The sequence below is a fragment of the Podarcis pityusensis genome (genome assembly GCF_964106645.2).
Source record: "Podarcis pityusensis genome assembly, chromosome: 11".
Lineage (NCBI taxonomy): Eukaryota > Metazoa > Chordata > Lepidosauria > Squamata > Lacertidae > Podarcis > Podarcis pityusensis.
The window spans coordinates 42,364,981-42,386,305 of NC_138036.1; the positions used below are offsets into that span (position 1 = coordinate 42,364,981).

At 41.9% G+C, this 21,325-nt stretch overlaps 1 protein-coding gene across 1 annotated transcript in view; it reads left to right on the forward strand.

The window, feature by feature from the left end:
* The first annotated feature begins 1,194 nt into the window (after nt 1-1,194).
* Nucleotides 1,195-21,325, forward strand: part of WDR36 (WD repeat domain 36) — a 34,333-nt gene continuing 14,202 nt past the window's right edge. Inside the window, exons 1-15 of the mRNA XM_080972474.1 lie at nt 1,195-1,463; nt 4,948-4,975; nt 5,505-5,605; nt 6,172-6,289; nt 6,392-6,524; nt 7,362-7,416; nt 9,443-9,575; nt 10,013-10,188; nt 11,093-11,213; nt 12,270-12,335; nt 12,757-12,840; nt 14,561-14,715; nt 18,098-18,212; nt 19,607-19,772; nt 20,868-20,976. Of these exons, the coding sequence (XP_080828600.1) occupies nt 1,299-1,463; nt 4,948-4,975; nt 5,505-5,605; nt 6,172-6,289; nt 6,392-6,524; nt 7,362-7,416; nt 9,443-9,575; nt 10,013-10,188; nt 11,093-11,213; nt 12,270-12,335; nt 12,757-12,840; nt 14,561-14,715; nt 18,098-18,212; nt 19,607-19,772; nt 20,868-20,976 (1,725 nt within the window). The 5' untranslated portion in view covers nt 1,195-1,298. The remainder of the gene's footprint in view (nt 1,464-4,947; nt 4,976-5,504; nt 5,606-6,171; nt 6,290-6,391; nt 6,525-7,361; nt 7,417-9,442; nt 9,576-10,012; nt 10,189-11,092; nt 11,214-12,269; nt 12,336-12,756; nt 12,841-14,560; nt 14,716-18,097; nt 18,213-19,606; nt 19,773-20,867; nt 20,977-21,325) is intronic.

Sequence of the window (21,325 nt, forward strand, 5' to 3'; positions counted from 1 at the left end):
GCGCAGCACACGGAATGCCGTTTACCTTCCCACTGGTAAGCGGTCCCTATTTATCTACTTGCACCCGGGGGGGGGCTTTCGAACTGCTAGGTTGGCAGGCGCTGGGACCGAATGACGGGAGCGCACCCCGCCGCGGGGATTCGAACCGCCGACCATGCGATCGGCAAGTCCTAGGCGCTGAGGTTTTACCCACAGCGCCACCCACGTCCCTTGTTTTCCAGGTACACTCCTGGATTTACAGAAGCTGTCCCAGTTTCTGATCTGATCCCAGTATATCCCACTTTATCCTTAGGACGTCCCTATTTTCATCGGAATAATGTTGGGATGTCCCTATTTTCATCGGAGGTTATGAGGTCGACAACAAATAAAAGGAATTGCCATGATCTTTTCTATGAACCGCCCTGAGACCTCTTGGTATAGGGCAGTATATAAATTCAATCAATCAATCAATGGCAAGCTCCCCCACAATATTACAACCCCCTTTTCTTAGGGGAAAAGTCACAGCAGTTTAAAACGGCATAAAACCTATTCTATGCTCATAAGTACATGTTGACTCAGTAATCAATGGGCTGCATTATTCTAATGAAAGAGAGAAAACTCATTGGAAAGACTAAATGGTCATTTTCAGGGCCAGATTAAGATTTGATGAGGCCATAAGCTCCTCATATATAAAGGTAATGGGGCCCTTTATATGTCCAGCTGTCCTTTGTCAACAACAAATTGCCGCTGGTTTTTTGAGTTGAATATATGCTATATGGTAATTTATGGACCTATAATAGGTATCTAAAGCCATTTGCACATAACAAAATATGTACATCATAAGAGCCTACACAACACAAAACACTGTTGCTGCATATAGGTTTTATTTTATTTATCTTATATTTTGGAAACGTACATCCAGTTTTTTCCCCTTCAATTCTTTTGGGAGCTCCCAAGAGAGTGGGGCCCTAAGCTACAGCTTCTTTAGCTTATACGTAAATGGCTCCCCCCCCCCTTTTTTTTTTCTTTATTGGAAAAGCCATCGGGACCCAAACGCAACGTGTCTGCCCTGCATCCTTGCCCAGCGCTGCCTAGGAAAGCAGGGGACCCCGCTCGCCTCGGGGTGGGAACTAAAGTGCCCAGCGCGTGATGCCAAGCCGAGCCACTTTTGCAAACGCACACAAGGGCCGGAAGCAGCGGAGGACGCCGGGTTGGTTTTTTCCCTGCGCGGAGCGTCCGGCACGCGCAGCGGGGAACGTGGTTCGGAGCGGTTGGTGGTCGCGTGCCGGTGGTCGCCCGTCTCCCCGCAAAGGAAGGCGATGTCGTCGGAGGGCAGCAGCCGCGAGGGGGGCAGCGCTCTGTTCGCGGGCTTCCGCGCGCTCGGCCTCTACTCCAACCACTTGGCGCACGTGGTGCGCTTCCACCGCCGCCACCGGGAGTTCTACCTGGTCACCGCGGTGGGGAAGAGCTTCCACACGTACAACGTGAGTCCGACCCCAAAACCCCGCGCACGGGGGGTATCTTTCGTGTTTCAACCTGCTTGCTGCGTGCATAAAGCAGAAAGTGCAGAAAGCAGAAAGTGCAGAAAGCAGAAAGTGTGGGGAGAGTGGGGCGGGGTCGAGGGGCATAAATTGAACATGCTTCCCTTAAACCCTCCCAAAACCATTCGTTGAGAGGCTGGAAGAGTCGCAGGTGTTTTGCTTAGACTGCCCGTGGTTCCCAACGTGGGGCACACGCCCCACAGAGGGGGGCCATTTGATATTTAAGGGCGGGAGTGGGCTGGTGGCAATTCGAGAACGAGTTATTAACAGATAATGGTGCCGCCTTTTAGGCTTCAGGAGAATAGGCGTTCGCTTTTTGAACAATAGGAATTAAATGTCACCGGGTGTATGTGTGCATCAGGGTTTTAGAGATGCTTAGGTGGGGCATGGCCAGAAAAAAAAGGTTGGGAATCACTGGTTTAGAGTCAAACAACTGAGTTCAGCTATAAAGGTAAAGGGACCCCTGACCATTAGTTCCAGTCGTGGCCGACTCGGGTTGCAGCACTCATCTCGCTTTACTGGCCGAGGAAGCCGGCGTACAGCTTCCAGGTCATGCGGCCAGCATGACTAAGCCGCTTCTGGCAAACCAGAGCAGCGCACGGAGCGGTACCTATTTATCTACTTGCACTTTGATGTGCTTTCGAACTGCTAGGTTGGCAGGAGCAGGGACCGAGCAATGGTAGCTCACCCCGTCGCGGGAATTTGAACTGCCGACCTTCTGATTGGCAAGTCCTAGGCTCTGTGGTTTAATGCACAGCGCCACCTGTGTCCCTTCGAGTTCAGCTATACGGGAAGCTTAAAAAATGAGAGTTTCTTAGTCACCTAATGCCTATTTACTTTATGGGGTTCACTGCCACTAAATGTGGCGGTCCTTATCCTCGGTAGCTTCATAAGAGAATTGGAAACCTCCAAGCAAAGCCTCAAATGAGCGAGATTTGTAGGGGGAACTTTTTTTAAAAAAAACCACACATTTGCATCCTACCTTTCCACTTAAGAAGCTTGAGGTGGCTTCTCACGGTTCTTCCCCCTCCCCATTTTACCTTCACGACAGCCCTGTAAGGTAGGCTACACTAAGCAGCTGCGTGTGACCTAAGGTCACCCAATGAGCTTCGTGATTCAGTGGGGTGCACACCCAGTGCATTTTGCCTGCTCCAGCCATGAAAGGATTTTGTTCTACTTGTTGTAATAGTTCGCTTAAAGCATGGTGTCATTCAGCGAACAACTTTATGGAAGGTTAGACAAAATCATAATGGAGAAAAGTGTGAAAGTGGCTATGGCTACATGGAACCTCCATGTTTGGGTGCTGCATATCTCTTTAATACAGTGGTGCCCCGCAAGACGAATGCCTCGCAAGATGAAAAACTCGCTAGACGAAAGAGTTTTCCGTTTTTTGAGTCGTTCCGCAAGACGAATTTCCCTATGGTCTTGCGAGTTCTTGCGAGTTTGTTTCCTTTTTCTTAAAGCCGCTAAGCCGTTAATAGCCGCTAAGCCGCTAATAGCCGTGCTTCGCAAGACGAAAAAGCCGCAAGACGAAGAGACTCGCGGAACGGATTAATTTCGTCTTGCGAGGCACCACTGTATCCGATACAAAGGACAAACCACAGTGAAAGGCAGTTTCATCATGCCATTCTTCATTAGCAACCAGAAATGTACAAAAGAAAGAGCATCTCAAAGCGCCAAAATTCTGACACGCTTTTTTCGCACAAAAGGTGGCAAACATATACCCTCAGTCCTTGAAGTGTTCCAAGCTAAACCCCTAGCACATTTATTATATGGGGCTCAGATTTGGACTGGCACTTACCTTGGTTCTACGGAAGCTGTCCAATCAAAAGTTCTTAAGGCAATTTTTTTCTGTTCCACCCTGTGTCCCAAATGCATCATTGCGCCTAGAGCATGGGTAGGCAAACTAAGGCCTGGGGGCCGGATCCAGCCCAATCGCCTTCTAAATCTGGCCCCCGGACGGTCCAGGAATCAGCTTTTTTTTTTTTTTTTTTTTTTTTTTACATGAGTAGAATGTGTCCTTTTATTTAAAATGCATCTCTGGTTTATTTGTGGGACATAGGAATTCATTCATCCCCCCCCCCAAACTATAGTCCGGCCCCCCACAAGGTCTGAGAGACAGTGGACTGGCCCCCTGCAGAAAAAGTTTGCTGACCCCTGGCCTAGAGGCTAATCTTTCATCGGTAGAATTACGGATCTGGCATAGGACACTCAAATCCCCCGTCTAATATCCCTAGTGCTGCAAGATTGTCACAAGAGTGCCTGGTCTAAAATTGTCAAAAACTTCACTTGTGGTTTATCACCACAATAGCTACTCACTCACCTTGGGTTTTAGTAAAGCAAACAGTCTAATCTGTCAGTGACTAATGATATCAAGTGTCCGAACAACTTAGCCACAGTAAGGAAATTTTGCCCATGGTATGACTATTTTACACCTTCCCATTTCGACTTTCTGGCACCCTATCTGCATAACCTAGCAATTCCAAAATATAGCCCTCGGCGGTTCTTGAGGAACGATTCCAACAAATTCCACATGAAAAACGCTTATGTCCCTGTGGAGATGGCAGTACTGAATCAGTGGCACTTGCACTTTTTATAAAGACTTGAGGAATGAGATTATCACCCCTCTTATATTGTTCATTCTGGGTCGTCCAACCACTGCCACAGTGTCTTTTCTCTTGGCAGATCAAGATGAGCAGATGACAGCAAAGGTTGCAAGGTTTTTAGCTGGGGCAATCAAAATAAGGTCCACTCTTTGACTCTTGATTCAGGACTGTAATGTGTGTTTTATATAACTGAATTTTATTTCTGTTCTTTGTATATTGCATTGTTCTTTTATTGCTATGGCCGATGGCTGACACAAATAAAGATTAATTAATTCATAACAACTTGATGAACTTCCAAATTGACTAATTTCTAAATGAAGAGGAAGGAGTGGGAACATAAATACATCACTGAGAAAGGAAGAGAGAAATGTGACTTGGATTTTTGTTGTTGTGCTGCTCAATATAATCTCATTTTCACATCCTTTACGAAAGGAGTGGGGCTTGTGCTGTTGCATAACATTTGACTTGCAGCTATACAAAATAATTTGTTCCATATCACTCAAGATAATCCTCATTTTCACATCCTTTCCAAAATGAATGGGACTGCAGCTGTTGTGTAACATAAAATGTTTTCATATCATGGTGCATGTAAATCTGAAAGAGTGCAGCTGAATTTCATTAAAGTAAAGGGGTGTTTTTCCACAGATTTAACAAGAGGCTAGTTCCATTACTATTATAACTTTTCTAACTACAGCAGTTATTTCATGAATAACTATGCCCATCTTCCATGCACATTAGTCTCTTTTCTCCAGAAACATTTATAACTTGTCTAATAATTGTAATACTGAACTATTTTTCAAAAAAATATTCTTTTATTGCAGGTGAAGAGACTAGGCTTAGTTGCTGTTAGTAAGTATATTGTTCTCTGTATGTGCATTTAATATGTGGTTTAGTTTTGTATCTTTCTTTACAAATTGTAAGTTGCGGTGGATACTGTTTATGTACAAAAATCGTGCTAAAAGTTGTAAAATCCACTACAAAATGGAGTGTTTTGTACCCAAGTTTAATTGGACATCTGAGGCAGAAAATCTCTTAACTGACTCTACTTGGGAGTAATAACAATAAATTAAAACTTGTTGCCCTTCCACCATGCACTGGAGGAACTTGTGTCCGAGTAAACTTTGTGTTTTAAGTCCTGTTTATCTTAGAGCATTCAAATGAATGTGCCTTCTGGTCATTCTTACTGATGGAGCACACAATAAGTTGTGTGTTTTAGTTCTAAGCATGTGTCGACATTTTGTGTGTGTATTTCTAGTAGCATTGTTTTCAGTATACTGCAATGTTGAGGGAAATTATCAATCCATCACAATGTGTCTTCTTTGCTGTATGTACTTTAAAATTGATAGAGCTTGCTCTTTTTGTTTCCCTTATCTTTTAGGCAATGCTTTGCCACAGGACATTACCTCTTTGGCAGCGGACAGAATGTTGGTCTTTGCATCTTGTGGCAGTCTTCTCCATGCTTTTGCTCGGAACAAAGAGGTTTGTATAATTATTAAGCAAGATATTCCAATTTGTATCGGATCCTGAAAGTATTTAGGTTGCAAACCTGTATCCACAAACCTGGGAGTAGTTGAAGTTCACAGAATTCTATAGAACTTGCTTTTGAGTATACATTTGTATTCAGGATATGGGTGCTGTATTATTAATGTATGGGTGATTTGCCGCTGCATATCTCAAAGGTGGGCTGGAGTTGCTCTGAAACCTTAGTATGATGTTACAGTCAATATCTGGTTTACATTCGGAATTGTTTAAAATATTAATTCTGAAATTGGTACAGCTGGGATGTTGTATGGGTCATATTATAACTCTTGAATCCAGTTTGGGCTGTATGTTATACTTGTATTCTGCCTTTCGACCTATGCCTTTCCCATCAATGTCAGGGAACCTTTCATCCCTCACTATGGCTGGAACTGATCAGAGTTGAAGTAATAACATCTGGAGGGCCTCAGGCTTCCTATACCTGTTCTAAATAGTGCTGAAGGCACTTCATGTCCAGATATGATTTCATACCTCTAAGGAAATAACTAAGATACTTTGAATTGCAGGTGGTTCACACTTACAAAGGTCACAGAGCAGATGTTCACCTTATACTGCCATTTGGGGATCATTTGATATCTGTTGATCGTGATAACATTCTCATTATTTGGGATGTACAGTCAGAAGGTAATATTTGACCCTTTTTAAAGTAATAACTATTCAGAGAAATAAATTTTTAAAACATATTTGTAGCATATATGGCAGCTAATGCTCTTCTTTGTCCTGCAGAAGAATACTTGCAGATGAATTTTGATAAGACAGTGTTTGCTGTTTCTGCAATTATGCACCCAAGTACCTATTTGAATAAAATTCTTCTTGGTAGTGAACAAGGAAATCTACAGTTGTGGAATGTAAAATCCAAGTAAGAACATGTCTCTCTCCCCCACCCAACTTCCTGACCCAAATTACAAATGTATCAGCCTGGTTATCAGTCATTTACTCCCGTAAAATGTGGTATTAATGCAGAGTGCTGATGGATTGGAGGTGGACAATTTTCCAATGTTGTTTGATTCTAACAGACTAAATTGTAAATATGGCCATAAGTGAAACAATCACATGCTAGTGGTTCTCAAACTAAAGCTATACTGAAGGGCTTGTTTAGCAACGAGCCTGTTCAAATTACATAGGAAATAACTGAGAATATTTGAAGTGAGCATGGATTTTGTTTATGTTTCTAAGACAGTAGAAGGGTTATGTCGTTTTGATTTAAAAATATGGGCCAAAGTCATGAGCACTATTTTCCTTGTTTAGTTCTATTTAAATGAGACTTGCACTATGCACCTATTGGTGACATTGATGAGTATTGTCTTAGGGGTGGCTTTGCATAGAGACAATGGCCCTGACAACTGTGAGAAGACTGAACCGCCGTAGCTTTCCTCTCCCTTGTTTCCCAATGCAGGCTCCTGGGTCTCTACCAGAAAGGAGCTCTCCTGAAGGGAATGCTATGAGGACAGAGGGATCCTGGGGAAGTGGGAATTGGCTAAGATTAGGCAGAGGCACTTTGCATGAGTGGAGTTTCCTCCTGCTCTTCTTGGGGCCTAAGACAATGCTAGTAGTATCTCCCCCCCCAATAAATAGCACCCCAGAAGTTTTAAGATTTTTTTCTGCAAATGCTGGTTTTGTGTTTAACATCCATTCTGATGTAGTTTTGTTTCATGGCATTAAAATTCACTAACCTCTTTCTCTCCCCCCACCAAAGCAAACTTTTATATACATTTCCCGGCTGGGGAGCAGGAGTGACAGTCCTTCAACAGGTAAGTGTGTGAATGTATAGAGGGTTGGATCCAGAGATCAGTCTGCAGAAGGTGGTGAGCAAAAAATGAGCTTCCTGGCACCTCCTCTTCCTGCCAGTCTGCCCTTCTAAAAAGGCTTTTCCTAGGTTTGGGGAGCCCTGCTAAATAGTTTGGACCAAGGGGGGAGGTGATGGAAAATCAAGTGAAAACACCTTCTGTGAGTGGCAGCTCCAATTACCTCCTGCAGGCTTATCTCTGGTTTCAACCCAGCGACAATTACATACTGTTCCTTGATAGTTATTTTCAGATTGCTTTATTAATGTTCTCTGCTAGATCAAATAGGTATAGCCCACAATGCTAAGCCTGTCCCTTAATTTCTAGTTCATATTAGCAGGTCTACTACTACTTTTGCAGGATTCTGAATGACAGACTTTAGTAAGCAAAGTCAATGTACATGTCAGTATTCTTGAAAACACTGTATACTTGGGCTGTATTATATTGCTAGTGGCGTTGCAAAAATAATATATATGCAGGGGATTTTTCTTTAAATAAATGAGCCTAGCTCTTGCGAACCTGAAATTCATTCAAAAAGTCTATGCTAAAAATTAGCACTAGAATAGAAATGGAACGATCACATGTAGGCTTCAGTCTACACAGCCTTATCTAGAAGTAAGTTCTGTTCCATTTAATGGATTTTTTTAAATTAATGCAGTATGTTTGGGTTTAGACGGTTAAACCATGGTCCACAAATCACATATTATTAAAATGTAGTAATCTTGAGACCATGTATTGTAGCTGGGGTTTTTTTTTTAAGAATTCAACCTGTATGGAGCTCATTACTTGTGCTCTTCTTCTAAACACTTCTATTTGAACATAATTAGAATGGTGTCAGTGTCCCAAATTATATACTAGTAGGTTTTACGCAAGGCTGTAATCCTTAAGCGCACTTGTTTGGAAGTAAGCCCCAGTGAGGTTAGTGCTAAATATATGCATCCAAAATTTGATTTCATCCAAACGTCCAATCTCAGGTGGAAGAGTTGTAATTAAAATGTTAATGTGTACTGTGAGTGGTGTGGCTCTGAATGTATGTTCCCTTGCTGTGTATTCATATATTTGATATGAAAGACAATAAGGTTTGCACAAAGGCTTGCAAGGTGTTGAAAACTGGGCTTTAGTGTTAATACAGTAAGTTCTGTGGCCTGTTATAATCAAAGAGTGTGTTAAGTTAGAGGTAGAGGGATGAATCATATGAAACAAGCAAACTTATGCTCATGGATCAAGACCTCTGAACGACCCTCTGGAGTGGTGGGCTGTAGTTGGGAGGGGGAGTCAAATTAAATCTCTTTCCCCCCCACGCTCCAAACGAGTACAGCGTGTGTGCACAGAGCACCATTGAATCCAAGTGAAAGTTTACTAAAGAGAGTATTATTAGAGAGTATTAGTCTACAGCTTCCGCAGCTTTTTTTGCCCTGGCTTCAGATGGTGAAACGCACTCCAAATAAAGATGTAAGTAGGTGTAAAAATGTGTAGAACTAATTTGTTTGCACTTCCTCCAAAAATGGCAACATTTTGATGAAAGCTGACCAAACCTACTGTATCACCCGAAGTCTCCTATAGCCTCTCTTGCTGCTTCTGTGGAGGTTGAAGGAAACAGGCAAGATCTTGGAGTTAGCATCTCACCTAGTCTGAACTCTGAGGCTCCTTCCATTTTGGAAATATTAGAAGATGACTGGGAAATAACGCCGTGGAATAATGATTACATGCATCTCATTCTATTCAGTATGCAGTAATAAAAATGCATGACAGTAAACAAGCTTTGAAATTGGAAAAGCATGTCTTTGATGCAGCAAGCTCATTCTTGTCTAAAAAGTAACAAAAGCCTCATTAGGATGAACTTGTGTGCTTACTCAGAACTTGGTGATTTCCTTCAGGTGTGCCCAGGAAAAGTTTCTAATGGAATCTTACCACACATTCTTAATAGGTTATTTATGCTCAGTTGCAAAATATAAAAAGTTGCTGTTGTTTAATAGTATAACTTTCTTTGCAGGCCCCAGCAGTGGATGTCATTGCAGTAGGTCTTGTGTCTGGTTACATCATAGTGCACAATATTAAATTTGATGAAACGCTGATGAAATTTCAACAAGACTGGGGTCCCATAACAGCAATATCATTCCGTACAGGTACACTTCAGCACTTATTAGAAACCTCAGACATGAGTTAAAGCTTTAAGTTGAAATACAAATTTAAGTATAAACTACTTGTCAACTGTTGCAAGCTATCATAAGGCCAGGACTGACATGTACAGGTAATTGGTCTTGCTGTAGTTGCATTCAGACAGTCCTCCAATTGATGGCTTGAAGATCACAGATGATTCTGAACGTTCTATTCTCCCCTTGCATGCACAGTTTTTATGGAAATTTTTCTGGTCTAATCAAACGATAGTTTATTGTTATGTCTGAACAGGAAAATTGTGGCGTGAGTGATTTAATCACTCACCCTCTCCACATCAATTTTGATGTTAGTTGGCTTTCTTTCCCAGTTGTATGCTCTTCAGTATTACTTGTTTTGATTTAAGGTTTCTGTATTTATGTTTTGTTTCTTTTCTGCATGTGATCAGATGGACACCCAGTTATGGCTGCTGGAAGTCCTGTTGGGCATATTGGGTTGTGGGATCTAGAAGAAAAGAAACTTCAGGGCCAGATGAGAGATGCCCATTCTACAGCAATTTCGGGTATGACGTTTGTCCAAGGGGAACCACTTCTTATTACCAATGGTTCGGACAATGCAATAAGGGTAAGTGATATGGCTTTAACTAATTAATATTCCATTTCCAAAGTGATTTCCCCTGCCCCTTTCTGATGATCCTAAGATGATTCATGCACCTAGTCAAGTACTTAATTTTATTACGGTCATAGACCAGCATAAGCAAAACATCTAAATAAATAGCATAACAGTATAAATCTAAGCGAATAATTATTAAATAAATAGGAGCAAGAACCAACGTAGATTTAAACATATACACAGAATACTTAATTACTTAATTCATCTAGAAACACAATGTATACTCCTTCTTTTTGTTCTTGGGAACAAAAATACTGTGTAGTTGTGCAAAACTGTGGTAGAGCATTATGGTACGTCTGTAAGATGCCCTCTTACGTTTGTTGTTGCATAATTAGGTTTCATTTGTTGAGAAACAGCAGGCAATCTCCACAGTTCTGCTAAGCCAGTCATTACTAGTGATATAACTATCACTATCTGGTTGAGGATTTGAATGAGCAATTATGTACCCTTAAATCAGTTCCTCCTCCTCTCCCTGTCCCCAATCTAGAACAGTCTTTTTACAAGTTTTCTCTTAACAAGAAAAGGCATATTTGTGCTCTTGGATAAAATTTTAAAAATCACTTATGCATTGTTTCCTGCTCTTATAAAAAACACAAAGATTAGGATCCAAGTACTTACATTAGGAAATACTTCTTTGCTAAAAGGTATTCTGAAGCATGAAGTATCTATTATTTGCAAAAATAATCGAGAAGGTTTTGTATGTCCTTGAATGAAACATGAGTGTGGCCACATACAGCGCTTCTGAATATTACTAGTTTATTGGTTTATTTCTGTGCATTTATTTTGCTTCAAGCTTATTTTCAAGTCTTGCTTTCCTTTACACTTGTTTTCTTGCGTTTGTTTACTTGTTGAATAGGTATGGATCTTTGATGGCCCTGGAGGAAGTGGCAGATTGCTGAGATTCCGAATGGGCCACAGTGCACCTCCAACGAAAATCAGATATCATGGGCAAAATGGGCAGCAAATTCTCAGTGCCGGTAGGAATTCTCCCAGCTTCCTGTTATGTTGAAATGAGTAATACTGTTTTTGGATCAAGTCACGTGAAGTTCAGTTTCTCGTGATTAAGGATTAGTCATAGGCCAGCCAATTTATCTCTGACTTGTTTGGTTTTGCTCCAGTATGCAGGTTGGATCTTGAACATAGTTTTATCTTTCTCAATTGCTGCTACTTAAGTTGACAAAAATAGGAGTTTCGATTTCAAATTAAAGACTTGGTTTTCTTGTAAAAGTCGGCCCCTGTCCAAATAACGTAATACAATAAGCCCACAACTTGTGCACGCGTTACTTAATGTGATTAGAACATCGCACAGGGGGGAATGAATGAATGAATGAATAGAGAGCCATGGAAACCCACCATTCTCTGATCTTTCATTTATTTATTTCCCCACCAGCACCGGCACCAGCACACCCAGCTATATCTTCCTCTCTTACAAGCATCCCAGAGCCCTCGTACCACCTCCCCAAAGTCCAGTAAACATGGTCACACCTTCCTTACCAGCCTCTGGGAAGGAGGTGTGCGGGCTCTGGGAGCATCCCAGAGGCCAGTAAGGAAGGCACCCTCCTCGCACTCAGGACCCTCCCACGACCTTCCCAGACCCTAGCAAGCAGCTCTCCGCCTGCCGGGGGGGGGGGGAGAGAGGTCGGGGGAGCGTTCCTGACTTCGTGCGATTTTGCCTTTGTATACAGACCCCCGGAACTGAACCATTGTGTAAGTAGTGGGCCCAATGTAATTTAACACTGCATTAGGAGATAATTTCAAGCTTTGTTGATTGGTTATTAACCAACAGGACACACTGCTGGCAGAATGAATTCCTCCCTCTCCTCTGCAGCCCATCTCCTTCCCCAAAAAATATACTCAGAAGGGTTAGACGATCCTCCAGAGAAGAGAGGAGGGGGAGGCAAGTCAGTGGTGAGACGTTGGATGCAAAAGCAAGGTTTTCTCCAACAATTTCTATAACGGTTTACATTTAAAAGTTGCCTAAAATGAACTGATGCATAGGTATACCTACATTTTCTTTTAATGTTCTACTGTAGGACAAGATAGTACCTTGCAGACATTTTCCACGGTGCATGAGCGATTCAATAAAAGCTTAGGACGCGGTGAGTGCGACTACGCAATGCATAATCAAATGTCTGTGAAGGTATTTTGGTGTATTGAACCTGTACGAGTGCTAAAATATTGTGTAGCTGCTCGGTGAACCCAGATTACTTATAGTTTCTAGCTGCTCTTTGTTTGCGCTCAGACTCTTGTTGTTTAATGACTGGTAAACAATCCTGAACCAGAGGAAATAATATTCTGTAAAGAAAGTTCTATTGAAATGAGTGAAATTTCTTATGATAAAATTTTTTTGTTTGTGCTTTTGAAACTTAACACCTGATCCTAATTTCAGTGTAATTTTTCTTTTGACATAGTATTGGGTGGTGGCGTGGCAGAGTTAGGAAACAGCCTTCCCTAAGACTTAATATGTTCAAACTGTCAGTGTGTGGCGTACATTTGTGTCATGTTTCTCATCTCTTGAAGGTTCCATAAATAAAAAGAAATCAAAAAGGAAAGGACTCCGGTATGATACAATGGCTCTTCCACCTATTACAACATTTGCTACAGGTGCGTAATTCTTTGCTTGTCTTGAATGAATGAGGTAATACGACATCAAGTCTCCGCCCCCCCTTCCCCTGCCCCCATTGAATAGCATCTTACGTGGCTGATGAGATTCCAAGTAAATCTAGAATGACGTGCATTGGGGAAAACAATGCACACTGATGGGAACCAAAGTGGCTGTGACTATCCAGAAAAGTAATTGGTGGATGGCTCAGTGAAAACACTAACTCACTGTGCAGTTGTGTTGAAAAGGTCAAATCCCATGTTGGAGGTGATTATAGAGAAGAGATTGAAAATGAAAGGCTCCTCTAATAATGGCTATGTACAGAAATCTACAGTGCAATTCTTAGCAGCCTATTTGTATATTTTATTTATGGCGTTTGCTGCCACGTCGTGCTGTGATGGGCGCTGGCTGACCTCACATTAAAAGCAGCATAGACCAATTCATGGAGGGCGGAACTATCTAGGGCTGTTGGCTATGACAATTAAATGGGACTTCTAGACTTAGTGGCAGTGTGCTGCAATTAGATGTTGGAAGCAGGACACTGGACTGCATAGACTACTAGTCTGATTACACAGCGCTGCTCTTAAGTTGTTTTTTCTACTCTCAGTGCAACAAGTTCCTCCGGCCTGGTGGAACGCTCTGCCTCACGAGACCAGGGCCCTGCAGGATCTGATTTCTTTCCGCAGGGCCTGTAAGACAGAGTTGTTCCGCCTGGCCTTTGGCTTGGAGCCAATTTGATTCCCTCCCTCTCTTTTTTCTTTTCCTTTCTCCTCCTTCGATGAGGCTACATTTTAATATTTTAATGTTTCAATATTTTAATGTTGTATTTTAATGTTGTTTTTAAGTTGTAATCATTCAACTTGCTTTTATTATTGCTTGTTAGCTGCCCTGAGCCTGGCCTTGGCTGGGGAGGGCGGGGTAATAATAATAATAATAATAATAATAATAATAATAATAATTAATAGTGCTATAGGTTGTTCTTACAATATTCATTCTGTTAAACGTTAAGTGGGTAGTTTCACATAAGCAGAGCCGGCTGTATCAGGCCAGTGGCCCAACTGGTCCAGCATGCTGCTCTTACAGAGGCCAAGCAGATGCCCGTGGGAAACTAGGGAGCCGAACATGAGCACTCATGCACCCCCCATGTGGTTTCCAGCAATTGGTATTCAGAAGCATTGCTGCCTCTAGCTGCAGGGGATAGAGCATAGTCGTCATAGCTAGTCCACCATGAATTTGTACAGTCCTCCTTTAAAGCCACCCATAGTTGGTGGCCTCCTGGGAAGCAACTTCCATCGTTTGACGGACTCCCTTGTGCTGGACGGACTCTTTACAGTTAGGATAATGGCAGACATGGAACCCTTGTACTGTAACCATGTACAGTGGTACCTCGGGTTACATACGCTTCAGGTTACAGACTCCGCTAACCCAGAAATACTGCTTCAGGTTAAGAACTTTGCTTCAGGGTGAGAACAGAAATCGTGCTCCGGTGGTGCGGCAGCAGCAGGAGGCCCCATTAGCTAAAGTGGTGCTTCAGGTTAAGAACAGTTTCAGGTTAAGTACGGACCTCCGGAACGAATTAAGTACTTAACCTGAGGTATCACTGTATTAAATTAAACAACTGCTAAACAATTTTTATAAAATGTGTGCAAAGCTATTTTTCCATGGGACAATTGCTTCTTGATTAAGAGTTGTGCCTTTTAACGTATTTTGATTGTGTTACAGAGGTCGCCCGTCAAAGTGACTGGGATGGGATCATTGCTTGCCATCAAGGATTTCTAACCTGTACCACCTGGAATTATCAGAAAGGGTCAATGGGAATTCATAAACTGACGCCACAAGACTTCAGCAAAAATAGACCTCTTGGTGTATATGCAACAGTAAGGGTTGTTTTTAACTGATTGAAGGATATAGTTCTGTTGTTGTTTTTAAGTGTACAGAAAAACCCGCTCATAATTCAGAATGACATAACCAAGATAGGTTGATGTTGTTGTTGTTGTTAAAAGCAGTAATATATTTAAAATACAATAAACCAGAGGCACAAACAGAGAGCCATCACTGAAAGGGCCCATTCTTGTTTACCTAAGACTTTAGGGCTTAATTGGAGGGCAGTTAGGTATGCCTGTGGTTGGTTGGTTGGTTGGTTGAGTGTACTTATATGCCACTTTTCCACAAAGTGGCTTACAGGAAACATCCAAAATGTCAAAATGCAAGCATACAAAATACAGAGAGCATGTCAGTAAATTCAGAAATGACAAAAATCAACAATTTGCTGCTGTTTGACTGTTAAATTCGGTATTACAAGTAAAAAAGCAGTCTAGGTTTAAGTACATAAATACAAAGAAAGCAAGTGTTAACTGACAAGAAGGGTTCTCGTTCTGGTCTTTGTGCACACCAGAGAGCCTGGCTTAACTACAGCTCAGAGGGGAAGGGACTTCTCATCAGGCTAAATGACATACAACTGCCGCTCATACGTTAACTCCAGAGGAGACTGGCAGCAGCAGCAAAAGGCAAATGCTTGAAAAGGCAATGATGGTCAGTCTCTTCCCCTGCCTCAAAGTTACCACTTCTGTTTTTTTTAAAAAAATCATATTTATTAAGATTTTTAAAATTACAGGAAAAACAAAGAAGAAAAAGAAAGAGAAAGAACAAAAGAAAAACAAACCACAATCAAACAATACAAATTGGTAAAAATCAAAATCAAAAAATAACAACAAAACAGATAACAGAGCACAATCAAAAAACAAAAATAAGCCACAGAATTTTTAAAAACAAATCCAATATTCTCAAATTCTTAACTGTCATTACCTTCTTTCATTGACCTCCTCACTCCTCCCTTTTTTTGTATCCTAGTTGTTAATTATCACAGCAAATCCTTTCCATTTTTCATAATATTCTGTCATTACATTACCTTAATCTATTTTAACCTTATTTTACTATAAAGAACCCTAAAACTTAAAACTTACATCTTATTTATACCAATTTCTCATAACCATAAGATATTCTTACATAATTCTTTTAACATTTTTGCTAAAGCCAAATAATTTCGTTCCAACATTTTTCTAACATTCATTAATTTTATAAGGCAATCCTAATAAAAAAAAAATTTCAAATTTTCTTCCAATCTTCATCCAGCGTCTCTTCCTCCTGGTCCCGGGTTTTGTCAGTCCTTTCTATCCCATCAATCTGGCGCATTAACCTGGTAATCTTATGTCCGAGGCCCTTAAGTCTCTTCCATGTCCCTTCCGCGGCTTTTCTTCATATTTATACCTATACTTTACTTTGTCTCCTGCTCCTTTCACTCGTGGGCACTCCAGCTTGACAGTGTTTTTGACCCTTCTCCACAAATCAGCCCCTTTTCCATAGTCCTCACTAAACTCCATGTGGTATTTAAGAACATATTTCAGAGTCCCTCCAGAATTAAGAGCCCCCACAACCCCAAACATCTCGCGGCCCATTGCCAGACTTGGAAAGTCAAAACATCCCTGCATAGGGGGGGTCTATCCAACCCCCCATTTCCAAACCAAACAAAACTTTATCTCTCCAAATCTGGCTTTTTCCAAGTTCATTTATCAAATCCAACAACTCATGTTCCTGCTGGGCCACAACTCCCTCCATCTCTGGCATCCGAGGTTCAGCAACATCTTCTTCCCTCATCTGATCTGTCAGAGCACGGTCCTGATTTGATTCCTGGGTGGGTTCTATATAGTTACCCACTACCTGTCCAAAATTTCCGAACGCAACAGTCATCAAGTCCGTCTTCTCATGTAGCTGATCCAATAGGGCACTTGTTTTACAGAAAGCACGCACCAAGGCTTCTGAATACATTGTTCTGCAAGGTCAGAAGTCTGTTCCCACGATCGTAATCTGGGTTCAAATTTGGTAACAGTTTCACAGGCTCCCTCTAGGGTTTAAAGACAGATCTAACAACAAAGTTTCCTTTTTCAGATATTTTGTCAATATTGTTCCTTTAAAATGCGAAGAAGAACAATGGAATCACTATGTTTCTCTTTTTTTAACTATCTGTCAAAGACGTTTGTCTATGGTCAATGAGCTTTCTAAAGAACGTCAGTCCTGACACCCGGCTCCCAGGTTCAAGACGGTGGAAAATTACTTTTCTTCACACTCTCTTCTGCAGGTTTAAACAGTCCGGAAAAAATCCCCCCTCTTCTCCTGCTCCCGAAGGGGGTTCAACAATTTTAAATGATGAAAGTTAATCCTTTAGAAACTATTTTCTGAAACTTTAGTTTGCCATGTCTTTGCTTTAATCTCTCTACAAGAAACAGAAGGCTGACTTCCTGTTTAGACCTTCCCGTTTCAGTACCAAATTAAGAAGAATTTCTTAGTCCAATTTTCCTTTCTACTCGCAGGTCGTTTTTTAAAGTCCAATTGTCCAAAATTAAGTTACTCACAGGTAATTGTTTTAAAAGCCAAATTGTCCCAGGAAAAAGGCAGCGCTCTCCGGCAACGGCTGTGCGGCTTCGCTCCATGGAAGAAGCAGTTGACTCTCAGCACCGCGCCACTTGCCCCTCTTCGCTCCGGAGCCCGTAACGGGGTTCGTTTACGAATTGGGGGGGCGCGAAAGGTGCCCGCCGAGTCCCATGGTCACAGGCTTCATCCGCCTGTGATTTTTGAAAGGGTCCCTGCTTCGCCGTAGCGGGAAGACCCGTTTTCCGCGGAGCTAGTCCCTCCGGATCAGAGGGAGTCCACCATTACCGATGGCGCCACCCCGGAAGCCCCGAAGTTACCACTTCTGGTAACTTCTGTTATTGCATTGTAAATTGCTCTGACACACTTTAGGGTAAAGTGGCAAGTAACTAAAGTCAAACCTCGGTTCCAGAACGCCTCTGTTTTGGAACGTTTCCGCTCCCAAACACCGAAAACCCAGAAGTAACTGTTCTGGTTTTCGAACGATTTTCGGAAGCTGAACATGCTTTTGGAAGCCCTTTTCATTTTTTCCCATTGACTTTGCAGCCAGCCCATTGATCCTTGGTTTTTGAACTTTTTGGAAGCCGAAACGGTCTTCCAGAATGGATTAAGTTCGAAAACTGAGGCTCCAGTGTATGCTAAATCACAATAATAGCAAGAATTTTTCTTTATCTGAACATCTCAGTAATTTTTTGAAAGTAGAATCAGTTTGTATTGAATAGTGTCTGTTTAAACAGTTAAGAATCTGACATTGTTAATCACAAATATTGGAAGTAAGATTTCAAATATTTGCTTCTATAAAAAAAAACTTGTTTCTTTCTCTTTCCCCAAAAGGCAGTAGATATCAGTTCCTGCGGAAACTTTGCTGTAATTGGACTTTCAACAGGACATGTGGATGTATACAACATGCAGTCTGGCATTCACAGAGGGCGTTATGGCAAAGAAAAAGGTGAAAATAGGGCACTTAGAAAACATTCTGGTTAAAATCCAGTGCTGCCTTTTCTATTGCAGAATGTCTTTTGATCCAGCCAAGGCATCTGCTAATGTACAAAAATGAGGGGAAGGCAGAGATTTTTGTCAATCCCTTCTCTCTGCTGCAACACTCTGTGGCCACCAAAAGTCTGCTCTAGAAGGCTGGAGGACCCTATACAACAGTTTGGAAGATTGCAGAAGTGAGAGGCAGGGTGTCAGTGAAATTTCCCTCCCCATATCTTAAATTAGTGGGTGCCTCAGCTGATTCAAAAGCTGTTCCATGAGCGGACAGCTGCATCGGAGTTTACCCTCTTAACAACAGTTTCAGTGTTGTTGAGACTCTGGATCGGAAATACATCCTCAGAATGCTCTCCTGTAACAATATGGCTATTACTGCTATACAGAGAATGGGATGTGCTGGCTTGTGTTTGCTCCCACCTACGCTGAACATCATTTGTAGTATTTGCCATGTGATTGGGAATATGCGTGTACATGAGGAAAGCATATGCCTATAGGGATGTAGGAAAACATGTCCAACTGCAAGCACAATCTTTATTTTGTATTGCAGGGGGTGAGCATAAGCCAATGAGCCCTCTTAGGCACATACTGTGTGACAAATTTCCGGCTGCATTTTCAAATGTATGAATGTTGCCAGCAGATTAAATTGAGCCTTTGGATTTGATGTGCTGCAGAGAAGAGGCAGGAAGCTTTTGCACAACACTGACCTTTGGTTATAGCTCAGGGGTGGGTATCCTGTCGCCTTCCAAATACTGTTGAACTCCAACTCTCATCAGCCCCAACTGTTATGGCCACTGGTCAGGGATGGAGCAAGTTGTAGTTTAGCAAAATGTGGAGGCCCACAGGTTAAATAACCCTGCTGTGGTCAGACAACAACTAGATGGATCATTGCATGCCTGTATATTATGATGGCAATAAACCAGCAATAACAAAGGTGCGTATTGTTACTTCACGCTGGAGTAGGGAGATGCTTCTGATACACATGCCTGCCTTCTGCATGCACAGTGAGTTGTTAAGTCGTCTCTGCATTAACAAGTTTGGGATTCCAATTTCATAAGATAGTGTGTCCCTTGTGCATTTGGTGGCATGGTTTAGCCATGCAGAATGAGGAAGGAAGCTTTACTCTGGATCTCAGTTCCACGGTGGACACAATGTACTGCACTACAGGAAAAATATGACAGAAAGTGAATATGATTAACCGTGGTATGGTATCTATCTATTCCTGAAGGATGTTATATTGTGCTTAGATTGTGAGCTGTGCTAAGGATCTGTATATAACTTTATAATAACAAATAGTTGGAAGATGCTAAAGGTGGTGGACTATTAATTGACTCTTTTACTTCGCAATTAAAGCTCATGAAGGCTCCATAAGAGGAGTAGCTGTGGATGGATTAAACCAGCTGACAACCACAGCAGGAAGTGAAGGATTGATCAAGTTCTGGAACTTCAAAAGCACAAAATTTGTTCACTCTATTAACCTCCCTTCTTCTCCAAGTAAAATGTTGCTTCACAGAGACAGGTGGGATTATTGCAAGATGTATTGTTTTTAATAACTTCTCTTACTTCAGCGGTGATATTTTCATAATTCATATTTGCAGAGCACAGTTGTACTAAAAGAGTTTCACCCCTCCTAGTTTCTGAAATATGTGCCGCCTCCCTAGTTTCTTCATGTAGACAGGGTCTTCTTGAGGGTGGCCCTCCCTTCCAATTAAAATTCACTTGGCCTCTTCAGTTTTGACATTCAAGAAGGCTTTAGAAAGAGGGTGGCTAAGGGCTGCATTGAAGGTTCGTCATTCACACAAGCATATGCATGCATGCATGCAGATACAGCACACAAAAACCCAGGCATGCAGACCAGACATCCATGCACACCCACCCACATGCACACAGGTGATGAATAGAACCATTTCCTTCTGCTGTGATACAGCTTATCTTTCAAAGGTGGCTTTTCCCCCGCTTGCATTGCACTACTATTAGGAGATCTTGCCAGTCATGAGCAGGAGAGTGTGCTCCTTCCTCCCCGCCCCCGCCCCCCCCCCGGCCTGTAAGACCTAACAGTGATGCCGGAGGAAGAGGAGACACATTTGCAAGGTGAAGAGGTGCCTGAGTCTGGCATTGGCATTGGCTTGGCAGGCTGGATCAGGAGCCACTCCTGCCTTAAAATCTTTACTGTGGCCTTTCCTTAAGAGAAAGGGTCTCATCTTGGATTGTATGTATGCATTCAGTGCTTAGTATTTTGCCTGATGCTTCATTGTTTTTATTTCTCCGTATGCTGCTTTGTGAAAAGCAACAAATAAATAACTGGAATAATCTTAACTGATGAAAATAATAAAATTATTGTTGTGATTAGGTTCTTACCCTTTACACATCCAACCCACTACAGTCACCTGTCCATTTTGCTCATTATGCCCTGCTTATATCCAGCTTTTGCCTTTCCTTTCCCCTGTGAAAACAATTAGAGTAGCCTTACTCTAAACATCTATTGGGGGTTTCCCCTAAAGTTTGTGTTCCAAGAATATCAATAACAAAGAAGCATAATGCATTTTTTTTTTTTTTTGCTTCTTCCTTAACATGTGTTTGATATTCTACTTTATATTCTTCTTGATTTTACCAGTTGCATTCTGGGAATTGTTACGGATGACTTCACCATTAGTGTCCTGGATATAGAAACACGAAAAATCGTGAGGAAGTTTTCAGGGCACCAAGGCCAGATAAATGACCTGGTAAGTTTGTATCTATTTACTATCAATTGTGTAGAGGTTATGTACCGCCAGAGTTCATCTACATTGGGCAGGCAACGTACTGACCTCCAGATTTTGTAGACTGTAATTCCCATCATCCCCAGCCAACATAGCAAATGGTTAGGGAGAATGGAAGTTGCAGCCCACAGTATCAACAGGGTACTATGCTGCCTACCCTAACCATCATGTTAGATCTTTGAGGTTTGTGCCGAAACAAATGCATATTCTTGTATGTGGGTCAGTTGATTTGGGGTCACCTAATCCTTTAGCAAGAGTGAAGCTAAGGGCATGTGGACCTGAATGGAAGACCACTGGGAGTCCCATGGAGGAC